General features: G+C 50.1%; 2 protein-coding genes across 2 annotated transcripts; one reads left to right on the top strand and one right to left on the bottom strand.

Moving 5' to 3' along the window:
- Positions 1-101: 101 nt before the first annotated feature.
- Positions 102-5207, bottom strand: VMA12 (vacuolar ATPase assembly factor VMA12). Its single transcript, XM_084862276.1, has 6 exons — positions 4960-5207; positions 3640-3713; positions 3241-3330; positions 2405-2447; positions 2082-2194; positions 102-1458 (listed from the first exon to the last, which is right to left on the bottom strand). The coding sequence occupies exons 1-6, from the start codon at positions 5168-5170 to the stop codon at positions 1363-1365; spliced, it is 627 nt and encodes a 208-aa protein (XP_084718402.1). The 5' UTR covers positions 5171-5207; the 3' UTR covers positions 102-1362.
- Positions 5208-5281: 74 nt separating this feature from the next.
- Positions 5282-19197, top strand: POLDIP2 (DNA polymerase delta interacting protein 2). The gene is made up of 11 exons (XM_084862214.1): positions 5282-5528; positions 6845-6926; positions 8671-8768; positions 10427-10523; positions 10691-10766; positions 10992-11099; positions 13051-13187; positions 15796-15822; positions 16021-16146; positions 17367-17446; positions 18195-19197. Exons 1-11 carry the CDS (start codon positions 5371-5373, stop codon positions 18307-18309), a joined length of 1104 nt encoding a protein of 367 aa, XP_084718340.1. The 5' UTR covers positions 5282-5370; the 3' UTR covers positions 18310-19197.
- The last annotated feature ends 138 nt before the right edge of the window (positions 19198-19335 follow it).

Raw genomic sequence — 19335 nt, 5'->3', positions numbered from 1 at the left:
ACAAATGGAAAGATGGACTCTACCATCAGAAACACTCCGCACAATTTTCAGAACTATGAAAGTCTTTGGGCTTTTGTGTTCTCACAGATTTGAAATAAAAGTACACTGAATACAATAAATATTTATTGTGCTTTATACAGATTCTATCATCACACTACTAATCTAAGTTCTGGAAGTTTAACATTACACAGAGACTTCAGGACCATCTTGGAGTTTTTGACTCCATTTACTAGAGGAAGGAACACAGATCATTTGATCTCTCTCGGCCTCAGTTTTGTCATCTGGAAAAGGGGCCTAAGACCATTTCCTTTTTCTAACCTTCAGGACTGCTGTAAAGACCAAAAGCAACTATGTAAAACAATTAGTCAACTGGGAGCATTTACATACTATTTTCCACACTCACCTAAACATGTTTAAGAACCCCACAGAAAACATTCTGTATTAGGCTCACATATAAAAATGTTTACATATTCATAATGTATATATTATGCACAGATACTCATGTATGTTTATTCATATTCATATGTAGTTAAATATGAAAATCATCCCTGTCCCTCCCTTTACTAGTTGAGGCAATCTCACAGTAGGCACACTCTCCCCACAAACACAAACAAGCACAAGGGATTTTGCAATTAAAAGCAGAAACACTGTTTTGCGACCTGAATTGTTTTCATTTTTGGAGACAGAGCAAAAGGGGATGAGAAGATGGAAAGTATAAGAAGGTGGGTGGTAGAGACAGGCAAAAGCATATAGAAAACCTAAAAGGCAAGCAGAAGGAAGAAAATGTAGACAGAAACTAAGATTCCAAAAAGATAGCTGCCTTATTTCCTGCTCTGCCGTTCTGTACAACCCATCTTCCTCTTCTTGTTTTATGTCCTCCGATCAGTTCTTCCCCATAACCGGGAGAAAGGGAATCTTTTCCGCTTGTCTGGAGGCTTCAGAACGAAGTTACAGGCCAGTGTCCAGGATGTGTGGAACAAGGGTGACGACTGCTCTGTACACTTGGGCAAGTTCAGGCAGCATGGCCTACTTCCGGGAAGGCCTGGGTTCTATTTACTCCCGATGGAAAACCCCAGGCCCAGCAGTCCCTGGACTGGGCCGGAGAAGGCAGACAGGCATCAGGACCAGGAGAAGGTACCCACAGACCAGTTCTGTTCAGTTGTCAGAGTCTTCTCTACTGCTGCCTCTGGCAGTTGACAGAGGATGAGGGTGTCCACACAAAGAGCAGGTGGCCTTGGTGTGGCCCTGACTAACCAGAGCTGAGTACAAAGAACCTGATGGACTGACAGAGAGTCAGTGATCGGCAGCTGGGAGCCTGGAGCCCCTCCAAACCGTCTCCAGACTTTGATGGCGAAGCACCAGTTATATCTCTCCCAACTCGCCTTCCATCACCCGCACCATGACATACAGCTCAGCCAGACCCACCACAGAGGCGACGATCACTGCAGCCAGTATCCGCTGGGGAGGGAAAACACCGGGCTCAGGGGATGAAGGCCAGCCACCAGCCCTGAGCCTCCAACCCCTCTAATAAGGATGAAGAGAACCCCAACCCAGCCCATAAGTTGGCGGGAAAGAAAGAAAAGAGGATCTGAATTCTCCAGAGGTTATTGACCACCCCCAAGACTATTAGGTTCGAATGCTCCTTTTTTCCCCCCTTTATTAATTAAGGTATTACATATGTGTCCTTATCCCCCAATTGCCCCCCTTCCCCCTTCATGCCCTCAACCCCTGGTATCTGTGTCCATTGGCTAGCTTATTTGCATGCATACAAGTTATTTGGTTGATCTTTTCCTTTTATCCCCACCCTCCCCTACCTTTCATCTGAGGTTTGACGGTTTTGATCGATGCTTCTCTGTCTCTGGATCTGTTTTTGTTCATCAGTTTAGGTTGTTCATTATATTCCACAAATGAGTGAGACCATGTGATATTTATCTTTCTCTGACTGGCTTATCAAATGCTCCTCTTGTTTATTGCACAAATATTTGTTCATTACCTAACTTATGCAAGGCATTTTCACATACATCCTCCCTTTCCCATTAACCCTCACCTGGAGCGCCCTACCCTGCCCAGTGCTTACTCACCGAGGCCATTTCTGTGAAGATGTACTGGCTTCCAAGGTATGTGCAGACAAAGGCAGCTGCCACCGTGACAATGAAGTTGAAGATGGTGATGACCACAGCTTTCACTGACCTCACTTTGGGGAGGAACCCAGGGAAGAAACCCTAAGCTCAGCATACTCCAGGAGGTCCTCTTATCTCTATATCTGCCTCCCCCTTCTACTGGGTCTCCCTTAACCAGCAAACCTGAGTAGCTCAGGCTTAACCCCAGAGCACTGGGGTGGGAAGGAACGTCATGACAGCCCTCACAGGGAGAGACTTTAGCACCTAATCTCCTAGTCTCTCACCTTCCTTGCCCAGGTCATTTAGAATCCCACCATGCCTTGAATCCTGGGGAAAAGAAAAAACAAATGATTTCAGAATGGAAGCAGATCCGAGGCAGCCCAGAGAGTATCCACTTGTTAGTCTGGCTCAGCCCTTTTTATTCCCGGAAGTATTGTAATCCTCCCTCCCTCCCTCCCTCCCTCCCTCCCTCCCTCCCTCCCTCCCTCCCTCCCTCCCTCCCTCCCTCCCTCCCTCCCTCCCTCCCTCCCTCCCTCCCTCCCTCCCTCCCTCCCTCCCTCCCTCCCTCCCTCCCTCCCTCCCTCCCTCCCTCCCTCCCTCCCTCCCTCCCTCCCTCCCTCCCTCCCTCCCTCCCTCCCTCCCTCCCTCCCTCCCTCCCTCCCTCCCTCCCTCCCTCCCTCCCTCCCTCCCTCCCTCCCTCCCTCCCTCCCTCCCTCCCTCCCTCCCTCCCTCCCTCCCTCCCTCCCTCCCTCCCTCCCTCCCTCCCTCCCTCCCTCCCTCCCTCCCTCCCTCCCTCCCTCCCTCCCTCCCTCCCTCCCTCCCTCCCTCCCTCCCTCCCTCCCTCCCTCCCTCCCTCCCTCCCTCCCTCCCTCCCTCCCTCCCTCCCTCCCTCCCTCCCTCCCTCCCTCCCTCCCTCCCTCCCTCCCTCCCTCCCTCCCTCCCTCCCTCCCTCCCTCCCTCCCTCCCTTCGTAATTATATTTGGTTTTTATGTAACACAGAGCTGCTTTGGTCCCTGAAGAGTATACAAACCATGTTGTTTCTTTTCTCTGTGCCTCTTCCCAGCACAGTGCCCTCCTTTCTGGGGCTACTCAGTCCATGTATTGAAGAGCAGGCCCTTACCTGACAGGTGACATTGCGGGTGATCCGCTTATATTCCTCATTGGCCAGCTGTATCTTAATTTTCTCCAGACGGGCAACTAGCTCTGGGTTCTGAGGCAGGAAAATCAAATGAGAAGAATGATATTCCCAGGTTGCTAGAAAACATGTCACAGTCATTGGTTTCAGGGGACAAAGCACTGCTAAGGGTACTAGGAGACCCATGTACCAGTTCACCCGACTCTACTGCTTTGGAAACTTTTATGTCAAACATGGAGGACCAATATCTGGTTCCCCTCACCTCAGCTCCCAAGGATTTAAAAGACAAAATTTGAACTCAAAAGTTGACCTATAAATCTAGTTGTATCACAAATAAGCTCAATTCAGCCAAAACCCACTCTCACAAATATACCCCTTACATACCCTAGGAGGCTTCACCACCTCTGGGAGATAGATCTCACTGCCTTCTAGGAGCTCATGAAGGTACAGTGTGGAACCTGGGGAGAAAAGATTTCCACAGACATAATGATCCATAGAGCTGAGGTCGAAGGATTAAGGGTTAGAGAAGCATCTAGTCTTTCTGCTAAAATAAAGCATGGCCACTGCTATGCCCATTCATCTTCAATGGGGGAAGAAGACAAGACAAGGCCACATAATCATCTCCTACTGCTGCACAGCTGAGTTTAACTGTCAGCACTCAGTTACCCTGGCAATGTCACAGCTAACACGTAGGCCATTTACATTTGCCTGCAGGGCAAGTCATTTCTGTGGCCACCATAGAACTGCCCTCATTAAGTTAGTCACAGTGGTGTGTACTACTCAGAGGACATTGTACTAGAGGATCTCTAAGGTCCTTTTTAGTTCCAGTAGTTAAGCAGTCTATCCTTTGTACTTCTGGGTAGGCAATGCTATTTTTAGCAAAACACCTTACAAGCCCCTGTGTCCTATTTCCTCCCTTTACAGTTAAGGAAACTGAGATCCAAGGAAGAGAAATGATTCCTCCAAAGGGAGTCAGTGGCAGAGCTAGGATTAGAGCTCAGGTGCTACTCCCAGTTCGGACCTTTCCACACAGCTTTCCAGCATCCTATTTAACGCCAGATTTGCCTGGCCAGTGTGCTCAGTGGTTAGAGCACCAGCCTGGAGTGTCTCGGGTTGGATTTCCGGTCAAGGGCACGTAGGTGGGTCCCAGTCGGGGCGCCTGGGAGAAGGTAACCAACCAATTGATGTCTCTCTCTTTCCCTCCCTTCCTCTCTCTAAAAATCAATGGGAAAAATATCCTCCGATGAGGATTAACAACAACAACAATAACAACAAAAAAGGAGTCAGATTTGACTACTTTTACTTCTGAAATGGAAAGAAATCCAGATTCGCAAACAGGCCAAGCTCACTACGCTTAATGTGGCCTAAAAGAAACTGAACCTGTGAAATGGTACTGGGTTTGGACTTGGGGACTTTTTCAAAGGTCAGGTGGGCCTACTTGGGCCTGGACGTGAAGTGGAGGCTCCCAAGAAAGCAGAAACGGCACAAGTAAACGTTGCGATCCAGTGGGAACCACTATGGACGTTGTGAAGGGAGCAGGTTGCTCTGGGATTTATGAGCCGAGTCTTGGGTTGGCTCCATGATGACCGCTCCGCGGGCGAAGGAGAGTGATGGATAAAGACGCCTGAGGTGCGATCAAGACCTCAAGAGGGAACAGGCTCTGGAAAAAAAGGAGGCAACTCCGGACTGGAGACTGGGTCTCACCCCTTTCTCTCAGATACTGGTGCAGATCCCGGATCAGGCGGAAGGGAACCAGGCGTGCGGGAGCCCTGGGGCGGTCACCACCCTTGTGCTTCTTCTCCAGCGCGGCCTCAAGTTCTGCCCGCAGCTTGCGCGGAAGCTGCTCTGGCTCCAGCTCCCCGCCAGGGGCCAAAGCGCGCACCAGCCGCTCGCCGGCAATCAAGCACGACGCCATGTCTAGCCCCCTGTACGGTCAGGTGACCCTCCCCAGCCGGGACTTCCGCCAGCCGCGCGCCGGAAGCAGCTCGGGGCTGGCGGGGCGGGGCGGGGCCAGGCGCGGCGCGGCGCGGGGCAGTGTGGGGCGGGGGCGGGACGCCGCCCGGCCGCGGGTCGGGCCCTGTGCCAGCAAGCAGCCCGGCAGACGCTCAGGGGGACATGGCGGGCTGTGTGGCCCGGCGGGTCCTGGCCGTGGGCGGCCGCTGGTGGTCCCGGTCGCTGTCCGGGGCCCGGGGCCCAAGGCCGCTCTGTGCGGCGGGTGGACCTAGGGCCTTCCTACCAGCGGCGACCACGACGCGGAGGCACCTCTCGTCCCGGTGAGGGACCGGCCGCGGGGCAAGGGCCCGGCGCCTAGGGAGCGTGTTCCCCGCCGGCCGGGAAGGAGGCTAGGAGGTCCTGCCCCCGAGGGTGTTTGGAGTTCGACCCGGGAGAGGGTCCCGGCCCGGAGCCTACCTACGCCACCTGGGATGTGTGCCAGGAGCAGAGGAGGGAGCGCGATCCGAGCTCTGCGCTGTGCGGGGCTGGCTCTGGGGGCGGGGGTGGGGGCAGGGGACTAGTAACCCTCCCAGAGTGAATCCTACCTCCCCGAGTGGGGATTTTCGAGTGCCGCTGTCAGTAGGCAGCCTTTTCATGGAGCCCTAGGGCTTTTGACTTAGAACAGCCCCCCCCAGAAAGATGCTCGAAGTTGAAAACAGAACTCTCTTGAGTTGAGTCCTGCAGGGGTCCCCGGTTTCAGTGTGACCTTGGGGAGACCGGGTCTCTGTATTATTTGGGAAAGGCGACTTGAGGTTATGGGAATGGTGTGAACATTGTGGAAACACAATGTTCACATGTCAACAATGGTCAGATTAACGGCGCTTTACAGAGCCCCCGCCTAGAAGAAGCACCTGTCCAGAGAGGTCGCTGGGAAAACTGACCTTTTAATGGCCGAGATGAGACACTTACATTGGGGAGAGATGCATTTTTGAGCCCCCTGTGCAAATTGATGTAAATCTGAACAAAAACTAGATTTCAAGACCACTAGGTGCAATGTAGGGAGGGACAGTAGGAAATCTAAGAGAGGACGATGAAGCCCTTCCAGGGTCGAGGGGGGGAGGGAGGGGGGGAGGGAGATGGACTTGGAATTAGAACAAATATTTTTTGAGCTCCTGGTATACACGAGGCTTTGAGGGGCAACACCAGCTAATCAGGCACAGGCTCCCAGGGAACCTAGTTTCTAATGGAGATAAGACATGGATACAAATAACTGAAATGCCAGGTGGGAAGGACAGTTAAAGTGCTGTGGGAGGTCGTGAGGGTAGCTGAGCGAAGAAAGGGAGGTGAGGAGCACAGTTGAGCAGGGTATGAAGGCAAGATATGAAGAATGAAGAGGAGAAAGTGACCTGGGAGTTCAGGCCTAACCTGGAAACCAAGAAAGGGCCGTGGCTGGACCTCCGAGGAGGACAGGCAGAAGCTGTGTGGGGTGGTGATCTGGCAGGACCCCTACCTGTTTCAGCTGGCCCCACTGACCTGACCCTTCTCTGCTGTCATTGCCTTGGCCCCTCGGTACCCCAGTCGCTTTCTTTTCTGATGGAGAAGAAGTCCTGTTACTTCCTCAGCTGCTCAGTTGCTTGTTCTGTTCCTTCCTAATCAGAAACCGACCAGAGGGCAAAGTTTTGGAGACAGTTGGTGTGTTTGAGGTGCCAAAACAGAATGGAAAATATGAGACTGGGCAGGTGAGTGCTGGGCTGGGTCATCTTTCATTTTCATGGTGTGTGTGTTCTGCTTCGGAAAGCGTCGGAGTTGGCCACAGGGCTGCATGTTAACGGTGTTCACCCTTGGTGTTTGGTACCAGACCAGAATCATATGTTTTTAAAGGTGGGTTTCTTGTTTTCCTGGATTTGAATGCATTTCATGTGTCAGTGGGTTCTCTCTCCAAGTTCGTGTGGACAGAGATGGTGTGGACTGTGGTGAGGAGAGAGCCGAATTGCTGAATAGTCAGTCCTCTAACATCGAGAATGGTGGGAAACCAGTGGAGGGAGCTTTCAGAAAAGCAAACCTGCCTGGAGGGAGTGGCTCAGGTGGTTGAGCGTCGTCCTGTGCACCAAAAAGGCTGCGGTTCGATTCCTGGTCAGGGCATGTGTCTGGGTTGCAGCTTCCATCCCCAGTGGGGATGCATATGGAGGCCAACCTATTGAGGTTTCTCACATTTCTCTCTCTCTCTCTCTCTCTCTCTCTCTCTCTCTCTCTTTCTCCCCCCCCCCTCCTCTCTCTAAGCGTGTACTTTGGCGAGGATTTAAAAAAAAAAAAAAAAAAAAAGCCCTGACAGGTTTGGCTCAGTGAATAGTGTGTCAGCCTGTGGACTGAAAGATCCCAGGTTCGATTCCGGTCAAGGGCATGTACCTTGCTTGGTTGTGGGCACATACCCAGTAGGGAGTGTGCAGGAGGCATCTGATCAGTGTTTCTCTCTCATTGATGTTTCTGACTATCTATCCCTCTCCCTTCCTCTCTGTAAAAAACCAATAATATATATATTTTTAAAAATGGCTTTGGTGCTTCGTCATAATTGAGCTCTTCGCAGTGCAATAAGCTCTCGGTGTGAGGCTCTTTTTCTGTATCAGCTTTGTGTTAGATCTACTGAGATGGATTTAGGCTTCTTGTAGGGAAGGATGACTTTTTGTTTATTGAACATTTTTTTATGTGCCTACAATGGACCGGGTATTGTGCATTGGCATTAAATAAGTGTATTTATTAAATAATGTAATTATTATACATTATAATTACCTTTATGACATTGACAGTTTAGAAAGGAATCTGATATGCAAATGGTCAATGGCTGTGTACTGTGCTAAGTGGAGGAGAAGCCAGGGAACACTTCCTAGAGGCTAACATTGTGGCCTAAAGCCGTGTTCAGCGAACATGCGGCTCTTTGGCCCCTTGAGTGTGGCTCTTCCACAAAATACCATGGCCTGGGCGAGTCTATTTTGAAAAAGTGGCATTAGAAGAAGTTTAAGTTTTAAAAATTTGGCTCTCAAAAGAAATTTTAATCGTTGGCCAAAACCGGTTTGGCTTAGCGGTAGAGCGTTGGTCTGCGGACTGAAAGGTCCCGGGTTCGATTCCGGTCAAGGGCATGTACCTTGGTTGCGGGCACATCCCCTTGTGCAAGAGACAGCTGGTCGATGTTTCTAGCTCTCTCTCTCTCTCCCTCTCTGTAAAAAAAAATCAATAAAATATATTTTTAAAAAAGAAAAAGAAATTTCAATCGTTGTACTGTTGATATTTGGCTCTGCTGACTAAAGAGTTTGCCGACCACTGGCCTAAAGGATGAGTAGAAGTCCACCAGGTGAAGATGGGGTAAGAATGTTCCCTCTTTGGGTAGGTCACAGAGTTTAAGGAAAAGGAGTGGCCAGACCTTGAATGGGTCCCACCTGCATGGCCTTGCGGGATTACAGACTCACTGAGGCTTCTCTTTCCTCCCAGCTCTTCCTTCATAGTGTGTTTGGCTACCGTGGTGTTGTCCTGTTTCCCTGGCAGGCCAGACTCTATGACCGGGATGTGGCTTCTGCAGCTCCAGAAAAGTAAGTTGCCCTGCATTGTGCCTCACAGTGTTCTCGGGGGGAGGCCTGACTCCTGGCAGACATAATTGGGATCCTAGGGGTGAAGATAGCACCCTCCTGGGCCTTAGAAGCAGCCCCCACACTACTCCCCTGGCACTAATACCCATGGAGACAAAAGTGCTGAGTGCGGGGACATCTGTAATACTTTCAACAATAAAGATTTAAAAAAAGGAGAAAAAGTGCTGAGTGCCAGGGTTCTTAAGCCATTCTCTCCCAAGCTATTCTCAGTTTGCATTATAATTACCACAGAAGGCATTGGGAGATTAGACTTTTTGATTTTCTTTTTTTTTTTTTCTTTTTTAAATATATATTTTATTGATTTTGTACAGAGAGGAAGGGAGAGAGATAGAGAGTTAGAAACATCGATGAGAGAGAGTCATCATTCAGCTGCCTCTTGCACACCCCCTACTGGGGATGTGCCCGCAACCAAGATACATGCCCTTGACCGGAATCGAACCCGGGACCCTTCAGTCCCCAAGCCGATGCTCTATCCATTGAGCTAAACCGGTCTCGGCTAGACTTTTTGATTTTCAAAAAAATATATTTTATTGATTTTTTACAGAGAGGAAGGGAAAGAGATAGTTAGAAACATCAATGAGTCATCAATCAGCTGCCTCTTGCATGCCCCCTACTGGGGATGTGCCTGAAACCAAGGTACATGCCCTTGATGGGAATCGAACCCTGGACCCTCCAGTCTGCAGGCTGACGCTCTGTCTACTGAGCCAAACCGGTTTTGGCAGACTTTTTGATTTCTTGACGGGCAGTTAGAATCTTTCCATTAACCTCTTATCATCATTAGAGTACATTAAAAAAAAAAAGGCCTGCCCAGCTGGTGTGGCTCAGTGGTTGAGCCTTGACCTATCGTATGTACCAGGAGATCCCGGGCATGTACCCTGACATGTACAGGCTTGATTCCCAGTAGGGGGCATGCAGGAGGCTGCAGATGAATGATTCTCTCTCATCATTGATGTTTCTTTCTCTCCTTCTCTCTGAAATCAATTAAAATGTATTTAAAAGAAAAAAAGAAAAAAAGAAAAGGCCCAACTTCATTCAGTGATCATAGGCAGCTCTGGAATGTACGAAGAGGGGGGTACTCTGGGCTCTAGGGATTGAAGCAGCAATTTGATTTTCTCAATATCTCCTTCTTCCAAGAGGCAGCCAGAGAGTAGGGCAAATGATAACTCCATGCCATGGGTCTTCCACGTTCCCTTATTTGCCCCTGAGTGGGGAGTGGTGGGCTGGGTTTTGCTAAAACCTTCAGATCAGGTACCAGTCAGTTTATTTTATTTATTTATTGGGATTTTTATTTATCTTTTATTTTTTGATACTATAACCAAGTGGAATTTATTCCAGGGATACATACTTGGTACAATTTTTGAAAATCAATTAATGTGATACATCACATAAACAAAATGAAGGATAAAAATCTCAGGATCATATCAGTAGATACAGAAAAGCACTCAACAAAATCTAGCACCCAGCCCTGGCTGGTGTGGTCCAATTGGTTACACACTGTCCCACAGGCATCTAACAGTGTAGATGAGAAAGGGCTGGGGTAGGAACCTGGGCAGGCTCTGATTTTGTTTCTCTCTGGATGATTTTTGGCTTCTACTCTACAGAGCAGAGAATCCTGCTGGCCACGGCTCTAAGGAAGTAAAAGGCAAAACTCACACTTACTATCAGGTGCTGATTGATGCCCGAGACTGTCCACATATAGTAAGTAAGCAAGAAGGCTGGATCTGGGGTTCCTCTCCGTGGGAAAGGCCGGAATCCCATGGGGCACCAAGGGAGGGAGAGGACTCGGACAGCCCAGATCAGCACTGGGCCCCAAGTCCTCAGGACTGGATAGTGACTAAGAAAGTCTGACTCTCTTCTTGCCTTAGTCTCAGAGATCTCAGACAGAAGCTGTGACTTTCTTGGCTAACCATGATGACAGCCGGGCCCTCTATGCCATCCCAGGTGAGTAGAGCATTTGAATGGTGCCTGTCAATGAGGGGTCTAGTGTGTCTCGAGAGGATTCAGATTCCTTTCTGATGTCCTTCAATCTGCTGGGAGGGATTATAGATGCTGAGAACGAAGGTACCAAGGTTATCCCGCCTAGGACAAGGCCGGGAATTGTATTTCTTCTCAGCCCTGTTCCTCCCCTCACCTATGAGTTTCGCTGACTCTGCCTCTCTGTGCCAGGCCTGGACTATGTCAGCCATGAAGACATCCTCCCCTATACCTCCACTGACCAGGTGCCCATCCAGCACGAGCTCTTTGAAAGGTTCCTTCTCTATGACCAGACAAAAGGTAATCTCTCTCAGGAAGAGAAGCTGGAAAGGGAGGGCCCTTTCTTAAAAAACAGTATCATAGAAGTAATTTCAGAACTCTATTTCCACAACCTTATTCAACCTCCCATTAGACCTGTCAGGTGAATGGCTATCATCTCCTCCAGATATGGAGACGCAGAGGTGATGAGATGGGACTTAAGATTGTTAGTTAGGTCCAGCCGGCATAGCTCAGTGATTGAGTGTCGACCTATGAACCAGCAGGTCACAGTTTGATTCCTGGTCAGGGCACATGCCTGGGTTATGTGCTCAATCCCTAGTATGGAGTGTGCAGGAGGCAGCCTATGAGTGATTCTCTCTCATCATTGTTGTTTCTCTCTTTCTCCCCCTTTCCCTTCCTCTCTGAAGAAAAAATAAATAGATAAATAAATAGATAAATAAATAAATACACACACACACACACACACACACACACACACACACACACATATATACCAGAGGCCCAATGCATGAAATTCATGCACGGGGGAGGGGAAGGAGGGGTGTCCCTCAGCCCAGCATGTACCCTCTCCAATCTGGGATCCCTCTCACAATCCAGGACTGCTGGCTTCCAACTTCTCACCTGCCTGCCTTCCTGATTGCCCCTAACTGCTTCTGCCTGCCAGCCTGATCACCCCCTAACCACTCCCCTGCTAGCCTGGTCGATGCTTAACTGCTCCCCTGCCAGCCTGGTTGCCTCCAATTTCCCTCCCCCTGCCGACCTGGTCACCCCTAACTGCCCTCCCCTGCAGGGTTGATCACCCCCAACTCAACTGCCCTACCTTGCAGGCCTCGTGCCTCCCATCTACCCTCCCTTGCTTGCCTGATCACCCACAACTGCCCTCCCTTGCAGGCCTGGTCCCAACTGCCCTCCACTGCTGGCCATTTTGTGGTGGCTATCTTGTATCCATATGGCGGCAGGATCTTTGACCACATGGGGGCAGCCATCTTGTGTGTTGGAGTAATGGTCAATCTGCATATTATTATTTTATTAGATAGATAGAGACCTGGTGCATGGGTGGGTGCCAGCTGGTTTGCCCTGAAGGTTTTCTGGATCAAGGCGGGGATTCTCTTGGGGTGTGAGGTGGCCTGGGCAAGGGGTCTGTGTTAGTTTTCAGGCCAGCCGCTGCTACCACCACCCGCGCCCCCTCCCCCCCCTCCGGTGACCCAAGCAGAGGCCCTGGTATCAGGAATTTATTTACCTTCTATAATTGAAACTTTGTAGCTTGGAGCGGAGCCAAGCCTCCTGCTTGCTTAGAGGATGCGGCCATTTCTGTTGGAATTTATTTACCTTCTATAATTGAAACGTTGTAGCCTGGAGTGGAAGTCTACGCCAGCCAGGGCTGCAGAAGCTTGGTTTCCTCCATTGCCTGAGGCAACCCTTGCCTCCTACTCTTCCAGCTCCCTGGGTGCCACCATTTCTGTTTGGATTTGTTTACCTTCTATAATTGAAATTTTGTAGCCTTGAGTGGAGGCGTGGGCCTGCCAGGGTGTGTAGAATGCTTGGCTTCCTCCATTGCCTGGGGAACCCAAGTTTCCCTCCTGCTCTCTGTGGCTGCAGCCATCTTGGTTGTGGTTAATTTGCATACTCACTCTGATTGACTGGTGGGCATGGCTGGTGAGTGTAGCAGAGGTATGGTAAATTTGCATATTACTCTTAGATAGTGTGTGTGTGTGTGTGTGTGTGTGTGTGTGTGTAAAAGATTGCTAGTTAGAGCCAACTCCCAGTCCAGTTCTCTTCCCAGGATGCTACATACCTCCTCGGGCTTCTTAGAAGCAGCTCTATTCTTTCTTCCAGCTTGTGCTTTGCTACAGTTTAGGTGTCTTATTTATCTGAGCCACCACCAGGAAGGGTTTTCCAGGAGGGGCATTTGGAAAGTGGGTATAATGCCCTGGATTCTGGCCTGGACTAATCAGTCATTCTCTTGTCCCAGCACCCCCTTTTGTGGCTCGGGAGACACTGAGGGCCTGGCAAGAGAAGAATCACCCCTGGCTGGAGCTCTCTGATGTCCATCGGGAAACCACCGAGAACATCCGTGTCACTGTTATCCCCTTCTACATGGGCATGAGGGTATGTGCCCGCCGTGGGCCCCTTCCCTCAGGGCCCGTTCCCCAGATTCTGTATGGTCTTCCCAATGTGACTGCTGGAGCAGGTTCCAAATTTCAACCACGTGCCTGTGCTTCTGCTTCCGAGTCCTCCATGTATTGGGTGGGTTTGAGCAGCCTCTTGACAAGAGCTGACATCAAGATCAAAAGCAGGGAAACTTTTGGATCCCAGGAGAGTCCTCTAGGCTGACTCCTCTCTTCTGACTCAAAGGGAACTGTGTTTATGAAAAATATACACATACTTGTCTGAATTGTAGGCTGCTCTTCATAGTTTTTATGCATTAGTCAAACATTTTTTTATATATATTTTATTGATTTTTTTACAGAGAGGAAGGGGAGGGATAGAGAGGTAGAAACATCGATGAGAGAAATATCGATCACTTGCTTTCTGCACACCCCCCACTGGGGATGTGCCCACAACCAAGGTACATGCCCTTGATCGGAATTGAATCTGGGACCCTTGAGTCTGCAGGCCGATGCTCTATCCACTGAGCCAAACTGGTTAGGGCTAGTCAAACATTTATTGAGCTAATAGAGGCCCGGTGCACGAAATTCATGGGGGGGGGGGGGGGTGTCCCTCAGCCCAGCCTGCACCCTTTTCAATCTGAGACTCCTCAAGGGATGTCCGACTGCCCAGGTAGGATTAGGTCTAAATGGGCAGTCAGACATCCCTCTCACAATCCAGGACTACTGGCTCCCAACTGCTTGCCTGCCTGTCATCTAAATTGTTATTTATAACAATTTATAATAATAAAAGCATAATATGCTAATTAGACCAAGCTGGGGCTTTGAGGGAAGCCCAGGGCCTGGATGCCTGCCGGCAGCTGGAGGGAAGCTCCTGTCCCAGGTGCCAGAGGGAAGCAGGTGCCGGCAGCTGGGGGAAGGAAGGCCTCCTCTTGCATGAATTTTGTGCATCGGGCCTCTAGTTCCTATTATAAAGCACTGTAGAGGCCCAGTGCATGAAATTTGTGCATGGGGGTGTGTGTCCCTCAGCTTGCAGCCTCTCCAATCTGGAACCCTTTGAGGGATGTCTGACTGCTCGTTTAGGCCCGCTCCCAACTACTTGCCCGCCTGCCTGCCTGATTGCCCCTAACTGCTTCTGCCTGCCAGCCTGATCACCTGCTAACCACTCCCCTGCCAGCCTGATTGATGTTTAACTGCTCCCCTGCCAGTCCAATTGCCCTTAACTTCCCTCCCCTGCCAGCCTGATCCCTCCAACTGCCCTCCCCTGCAGGCCTGGTCACCCTTAACTGCCCTCTCCTGCAGGCCTGGTCTCCCCCAACTGCCCTCCCCTACAGGCCTGGTCCCCAGCAACTGCCCTTCCTTGCCGATCCAGTCACCCCTAACTTCCCTTCCCTGCCAGCCTCATCACCCCTAACTGCTCTCCCCTGCTGGTCCAGTCCCCCCCACCCCCTGCAACAGCCCTCTACTGCAGTCCTGGGTTCCTCCCCCTACCTCCCCAACTGCCCTCCCCTGCAGGCCCAGTCACCCCTAACTGTCCTCCCTTGCAGTCCTGGTTCCCCTCAACTGCTCTCCCCTGCAGGCCTGGTCCCTCCCAAAAGCCCTCCCCTGTTGGCCATCTTGTGGAAGCCATCTTGTTTCCACATGGGGGCAGCCATCTTGTATCTTGGAGTGATGGTCAATTTGCATATTACTCTTTTATTAGATAAAATTACTTGCCTGGCTGTAAGCCAAGTCCTGGGGATACAGATAAAAATGAAACATTGTCCCTGCCTTCCAGAGCTTGTTATAGTGAGGGATGTCAATATATACCACACTAAATATTGTAATAAGGTTAGTCTATGGTAGGGCCGAAGAGGTGGGCAATAGCTTGGGCCAGCAGTGAGGGTTAGGGAGCAGCAATTGTCAGGGAGGTGGTCCAGAGAAAGGGACAAGTCCTGTGGCTGATAGGATAAGAAGGAGGAAGGCCAGCACCCAGCCAGTGTGGCTTAGTGGTTGAGCATCAACCCATGCCCCAGGAGGTCACTATTTGATTCCTGATGAGGGAACATGCTTGGGTTTTGAGCTCAATCCCCAGTAGGAGGCATGTGGGAAGCAAATGATCAATGATTCTCTCTCATTGATGTTTCTATCTCTCTCTCCCTCATTCTTCCTTTCCCTGAAATAGGAAAAAAAAAAAAAATTTATTTTTAAAAAGGAGGAAGGCTGCCAAGACCGGTTTGGCTCAATGGATAGAGCGTCCGCTTGGGGACTGAAGGGTCCCGGGTTCGATTCCGGTCAAGGGCATGTACCTTGGTTGCGGGCATATCCCCAGTAGGGGGTGTGCAAGAGGCAGCTGATCGATGACTCTCTCTCATCGATGTTTCTAACTCTCTATCTCTCTCCCTCTTCTCTGTACAAAATCAATAAAAATATATTTTATGAAAGGAGGAAGGCTAAGGATGGACCGAGGGAAGGCTGCCCCCCACAGTGGGCTTGTTGGCTATAGTTCAGCATTGTCTGTCTCTGCAGTCTTCCTGGAATACATCTATTCCATTGGGACGATGTTGAGTGGAAAAGACTTGATCCTGCCCTCTGCTCTGGGACTTAAATTCTTTCTCTTTTTCCCGCAGGAAGCCCAGAATTCCCACGTCTACTGGGTGAGTGTCTCCCTGGAGGAGGAGGAGCTCAGGAGGGGTGCATGGTGGGGCAGGTTGGGAGGTGGGGGAGTTTACCGCTGGGGACTGGGCCTGTGCAATGCAGGTGTCAGCCTTTTTTGCCGTTTGGTCTCTTAGAATTCTGGGCACACTAGCCCAAAGTTTACTTTCTCAGATGTTTACTCTCTCTCACTCCCACAGTGGCGCTACTGCATTCGCTTGGAGAACCTTGACAGTGACGTGGTACAGCTCCGGGAGCGACACTGGAGGATATTCAGTCTGTCCGGCACCTTGGAGACAGTGCGAGGCCGAGGGGTGGTGGGCAGGGTGAGCATCATTAATTGGGCCAGTAATGCTCAGTTCCTGGTCCTGCTCAGCAGGCTCGGGGGTTAATGTGTGGTTAGGGACAGAGGCTCTGGGTGTGAATGCATTGGTGAGAAATCTTACAACAAACCTGTGAGATAGGTTTCAACCCTTTTCACAGATAAAGAGAATGAGACGAGGAAGTTTAATAACTAGCCCATAGCTAGTGGTGCAGGACCTGGATTGGAATGGTCCCATAGCTAGTGGTGCAGGACCTGGATTGGAATCCAAGAGATCTAACATCAAAGCTGATGTAACCGTGGCCGGTGTGGCTTAGTTGAGCATTGTCCTATGCCCCAAAGGTTGCATGTTTGATTTTTGGTCAGGGCACATATCTAGCTGTGGGTTTGATCCCTGGTTGGGGTATGTCCAGGAGGCAACCGATGGATGTTTCTCTCACATTGATGTTTTTCTCTCCCTTCCTCTTTATAGAATCAATTAAAATCATATCCTTGAGTGAGGGTTAAAGAGATAAGCTGGTGTAGAGTTTTTGTAGCTAGCACAGTGCCTTTTTAAAAATCTGAATTTGAATGCCCTTGGATGGAGCACGCTTCCACTACTCCTGTTGTCCTTCCTCTACCTTTTTACATGCTTGCATCCTCTGCTGGTCCTTGAGGAAATCAGATTTTGCAATTCCTGTACTACCCCACCATTTTCTGAGAAATAAAGTCATGAGAAGTGGCCAGGGGTCACATTGAACAAGCATTTATCCAAGTTAGCAGGGACTTGGGGAAGCAGGGTGGGATAGAGAGTAAGAATAGAGCTTTGGAGTTAGTCTGGTTTCAAATGCCATGTATGTTCTTTACTCACTGCATAGCTTGGGTAAGTTATTTAACCAAAATCTCAGTTTCTTACTGCTGAAATGGGGATTACACCTTTACCTGTGAGTACTTGGAGACTCGAGTCAGCAAAGGATTGCAGAGCACCGCCATGGTGCCTTAAACTTAGGCACTTAGCAAAGGGTTGCTGGAAGGGTATTTACAGAGTAGGTCCTGTGCCTAGCATCTTTGCCCAGTGCCCTCAGACATTTAGTCTAAGGTGATCTTTCCCAGGTCCATGCTGTGCAGTGGAGGAAGCATGGCAGGCAGTCATTGTGGGAGGCATGAGGAGGCATCCAGTCCTGATCTGGCCCCAGGGTTCAGGGAACTTGTTGGGCCTGACCTATTTTGCTTGAACCCTAACAGGAACCGGTGTTATCCAAGGAGCAGCCTGCATTCCAGTACAGCAGCCACGTCTCCCTGCAAGCTTCCAGTGGGCATATGTGGTAAGTGAGGGTGTGCTGCGGCAGGGGCAGTTTAACTCCACAGAACAAGCTGCAGGTCAGAAAAGTGGGGGCTCATAGCTTTGCAATTAATTCTGGGCCAAGTTAAGTCCTGAGATGGAGCCTTACCTGCTGTTCATTGTTGTGGGATTTGTCTGATTGTTTGACTGTTTTCCAGTTCCCTGTGGCTTTGTGGAGTAAGGACTTCAGCTAGAGAGGTCTAGTGATTTGATGATGCAGTGTTGCCTACATAATTGATCCCCCTACCCTCCCTGGTATTCTACTCCTTAAACCTGAAAGTGTAATTGAATTTTTGAAAATATACTTTTTTATTGATTTCAGAGAGGAAGGAGACAGAAATAGAAACATCAGTGATGAGAGAAAATCATTGATTGGTTGCCTCCTGCATGCCCCCTACCTGGCCTGCAACCTGGGCATGCGCCCTTGACCAGAATCAAACCTGGGACCCTTCAGTCCACAGGCCAAAACTCTATCCACTGAGCCAAACCAGCTAGAGTTATAATTGGTTTTTGTTTTTTTATGCAGTGTGCATCTAAGGGCCAGAATCAGGACAGCTGTATTTTTTCTTCTCATGTAGGGGCAGGAAGGACTCTTGGTTCTCTGGACCAGTGTTAGGCTGGCATGAGCCAGGCCTGTCTTCTGCCATGCTTCTGGAGCTGAGGACATAGGGCTACCCAGATCCTCAAGAGGGCTTCAGCCTTCCCTCTAAACTGGCTTCTCTGACCCACAGGGGGACGTTCCGCTTTGAGAGGCCTGATGGCTCCCACTTTGATGTCCGGATCCCTCCCTTCTCCCTGGAAAGCAATAAAGATGAGAAGACACCACCCTCAGGCCTTCACTGGTAGGCCAGCTGAGGCCCTGAATGGGCAGGCGCAGTCCTTGAACAGCTGTCATCCCACAATTGCTGCAGAACTCTCCATCGTGGCCACAGTGGTTGTCTTAATCGTTTTTGCCATTTGAATATGGGGTTTTTCCTTTGGTGGATGGACTGTAACTTTTCTCCAAAGACCCATGTAGAACTCCTCCAAGGCTGACCCCTGTAAGCCCCGCCTACACTGTGTTCCAGTAGACCTTCCCACCAGAAGCTCCGTTTGGCTGCCACAGGCTCAGAGGAGTTTCCTAGACGGTCACCCAAGTTGTTTGGAATGTGAGGTTTGGTCAATAAACCAGTGCACGCTTGGCCATCCTCGCCATTTCTGCCCCCACGGTCTCAGGCTCCCTTTTTGACCTAGTGAGGGCCCTTGATTGCTTCCCTTTCTACGAGGGGGTGTGTTTCCCTCTTGAGGCTTGGGGTTGGCTAGACATCTCCCAGGATCACTGTGCCTCTCAGTCAGAGGGGTGGGGGCTGGGCTGGACTAGTTCTCTACCTTCTGCCAACTCAGAGGGCCTGGCTCTTAATGCTGGCCAACCATTGGCATCTCTGGCCTCATTGGGCCTGGGAGAGAAGTGAGGCAAGCCAACCAGGTTTCCTGGAGCAGTGGGCCTGCCAGCCCTGAGCACAGGTTTGTCAAGCTTCCAGACTACAAATGCAGAAATTCAGCCGAGGAGCTCTAGGTATGGGTGGTGACTAAGCCAAGCTACCTTCTGAGCTTTTCACAGATCTCCAAGAGCCAGAGATGAAACACGCTGCACTTTGCCCTGATTCTTAGGGTTCCTGCTTCCCCACTACCATAGTGATTGCTAAAGCAGTTGTTTTAATCTTGATTAATATTAAATCTCTATTCTGGCCCTTATTAGTGTTGTTCTTAATCCTCCACCAGGGGGAGTCTGTGTTGCAGAACAATTGAGTGCAATTGGACTTATAGGGAGAACAGGTCAGGTGGTGAACACAAATACAAGAACTACATCCATAGCAGCGAGCTGACCAAGCT

This window comes from Pipistrellus hanaki, assembly GCF_964339955.1.
Source record: "Pipistrellus hanaki genome assembly, chromosome: 16".
Taxonomy (NCBI): domain Eukaryota; kingdom Metazoa; phylum Chordata; class Mammalia; order Chiroptera; family Vespertilionidae; genus Pipistrellus; species Pipistrellus hanaki.
This window is presented reverse-complemented; position numbering and strand designations above follow the sequence as displayed.

What these genes read in the sequence shown, in the direction of transcription:
- VMA12 (XM_084862276.1), bottom strand. Translation starts at nt 5,170, where the DNA reads ATGGCGTCGTGCTTGATTGCCGGCGAGCGGCTGGTGCGCGCTTTGGCC. An exon ending in AGGTGGTGAAGCCTCCTAGG is followed by an intron (nt 3,331 to 3,639) that starts GTATGTAAGGGG and finishes TTCCTGCCTCAG; the next exon opens with AACCCAGAGCTAGTTGCCCG. An exon ending in CCCGCAATGTCACCTGTCAG is followed by an intron (nt 2,448 to 3,240) that starts GTAAGGGCCTGC and finishes TCTTTTCCCCAG; the next exon opens with GATTCAAGGCATGGTGGGAT.
- POLDIP2 (XM_084862214.1), top strand. Translation starts at nt 5,371, where the DNA reads ATGGCGGGCTGTGTGGCCCGGCGGGTCCTGGCCGTGGGCGGCCGCTGG. An exon ending in GCTTCTGCAGCTCCAGAAAA is followed by an intron (nt 8,769 to 10,426) that starts GTAAGTTGCCCT and finishes TCTACTCTACAG; the next exon opens with AGCAGAGAATCCTGCTGGCC. An exon ending in AGAATTCCCACGTCTACTGG is followed by an intron (nt 15,823 to 16,020) that starts GTGAGTGTCTCC and finishes TCACTCCCACAG; the next exon opens with TGGCGCTACTGCATTCGCTT.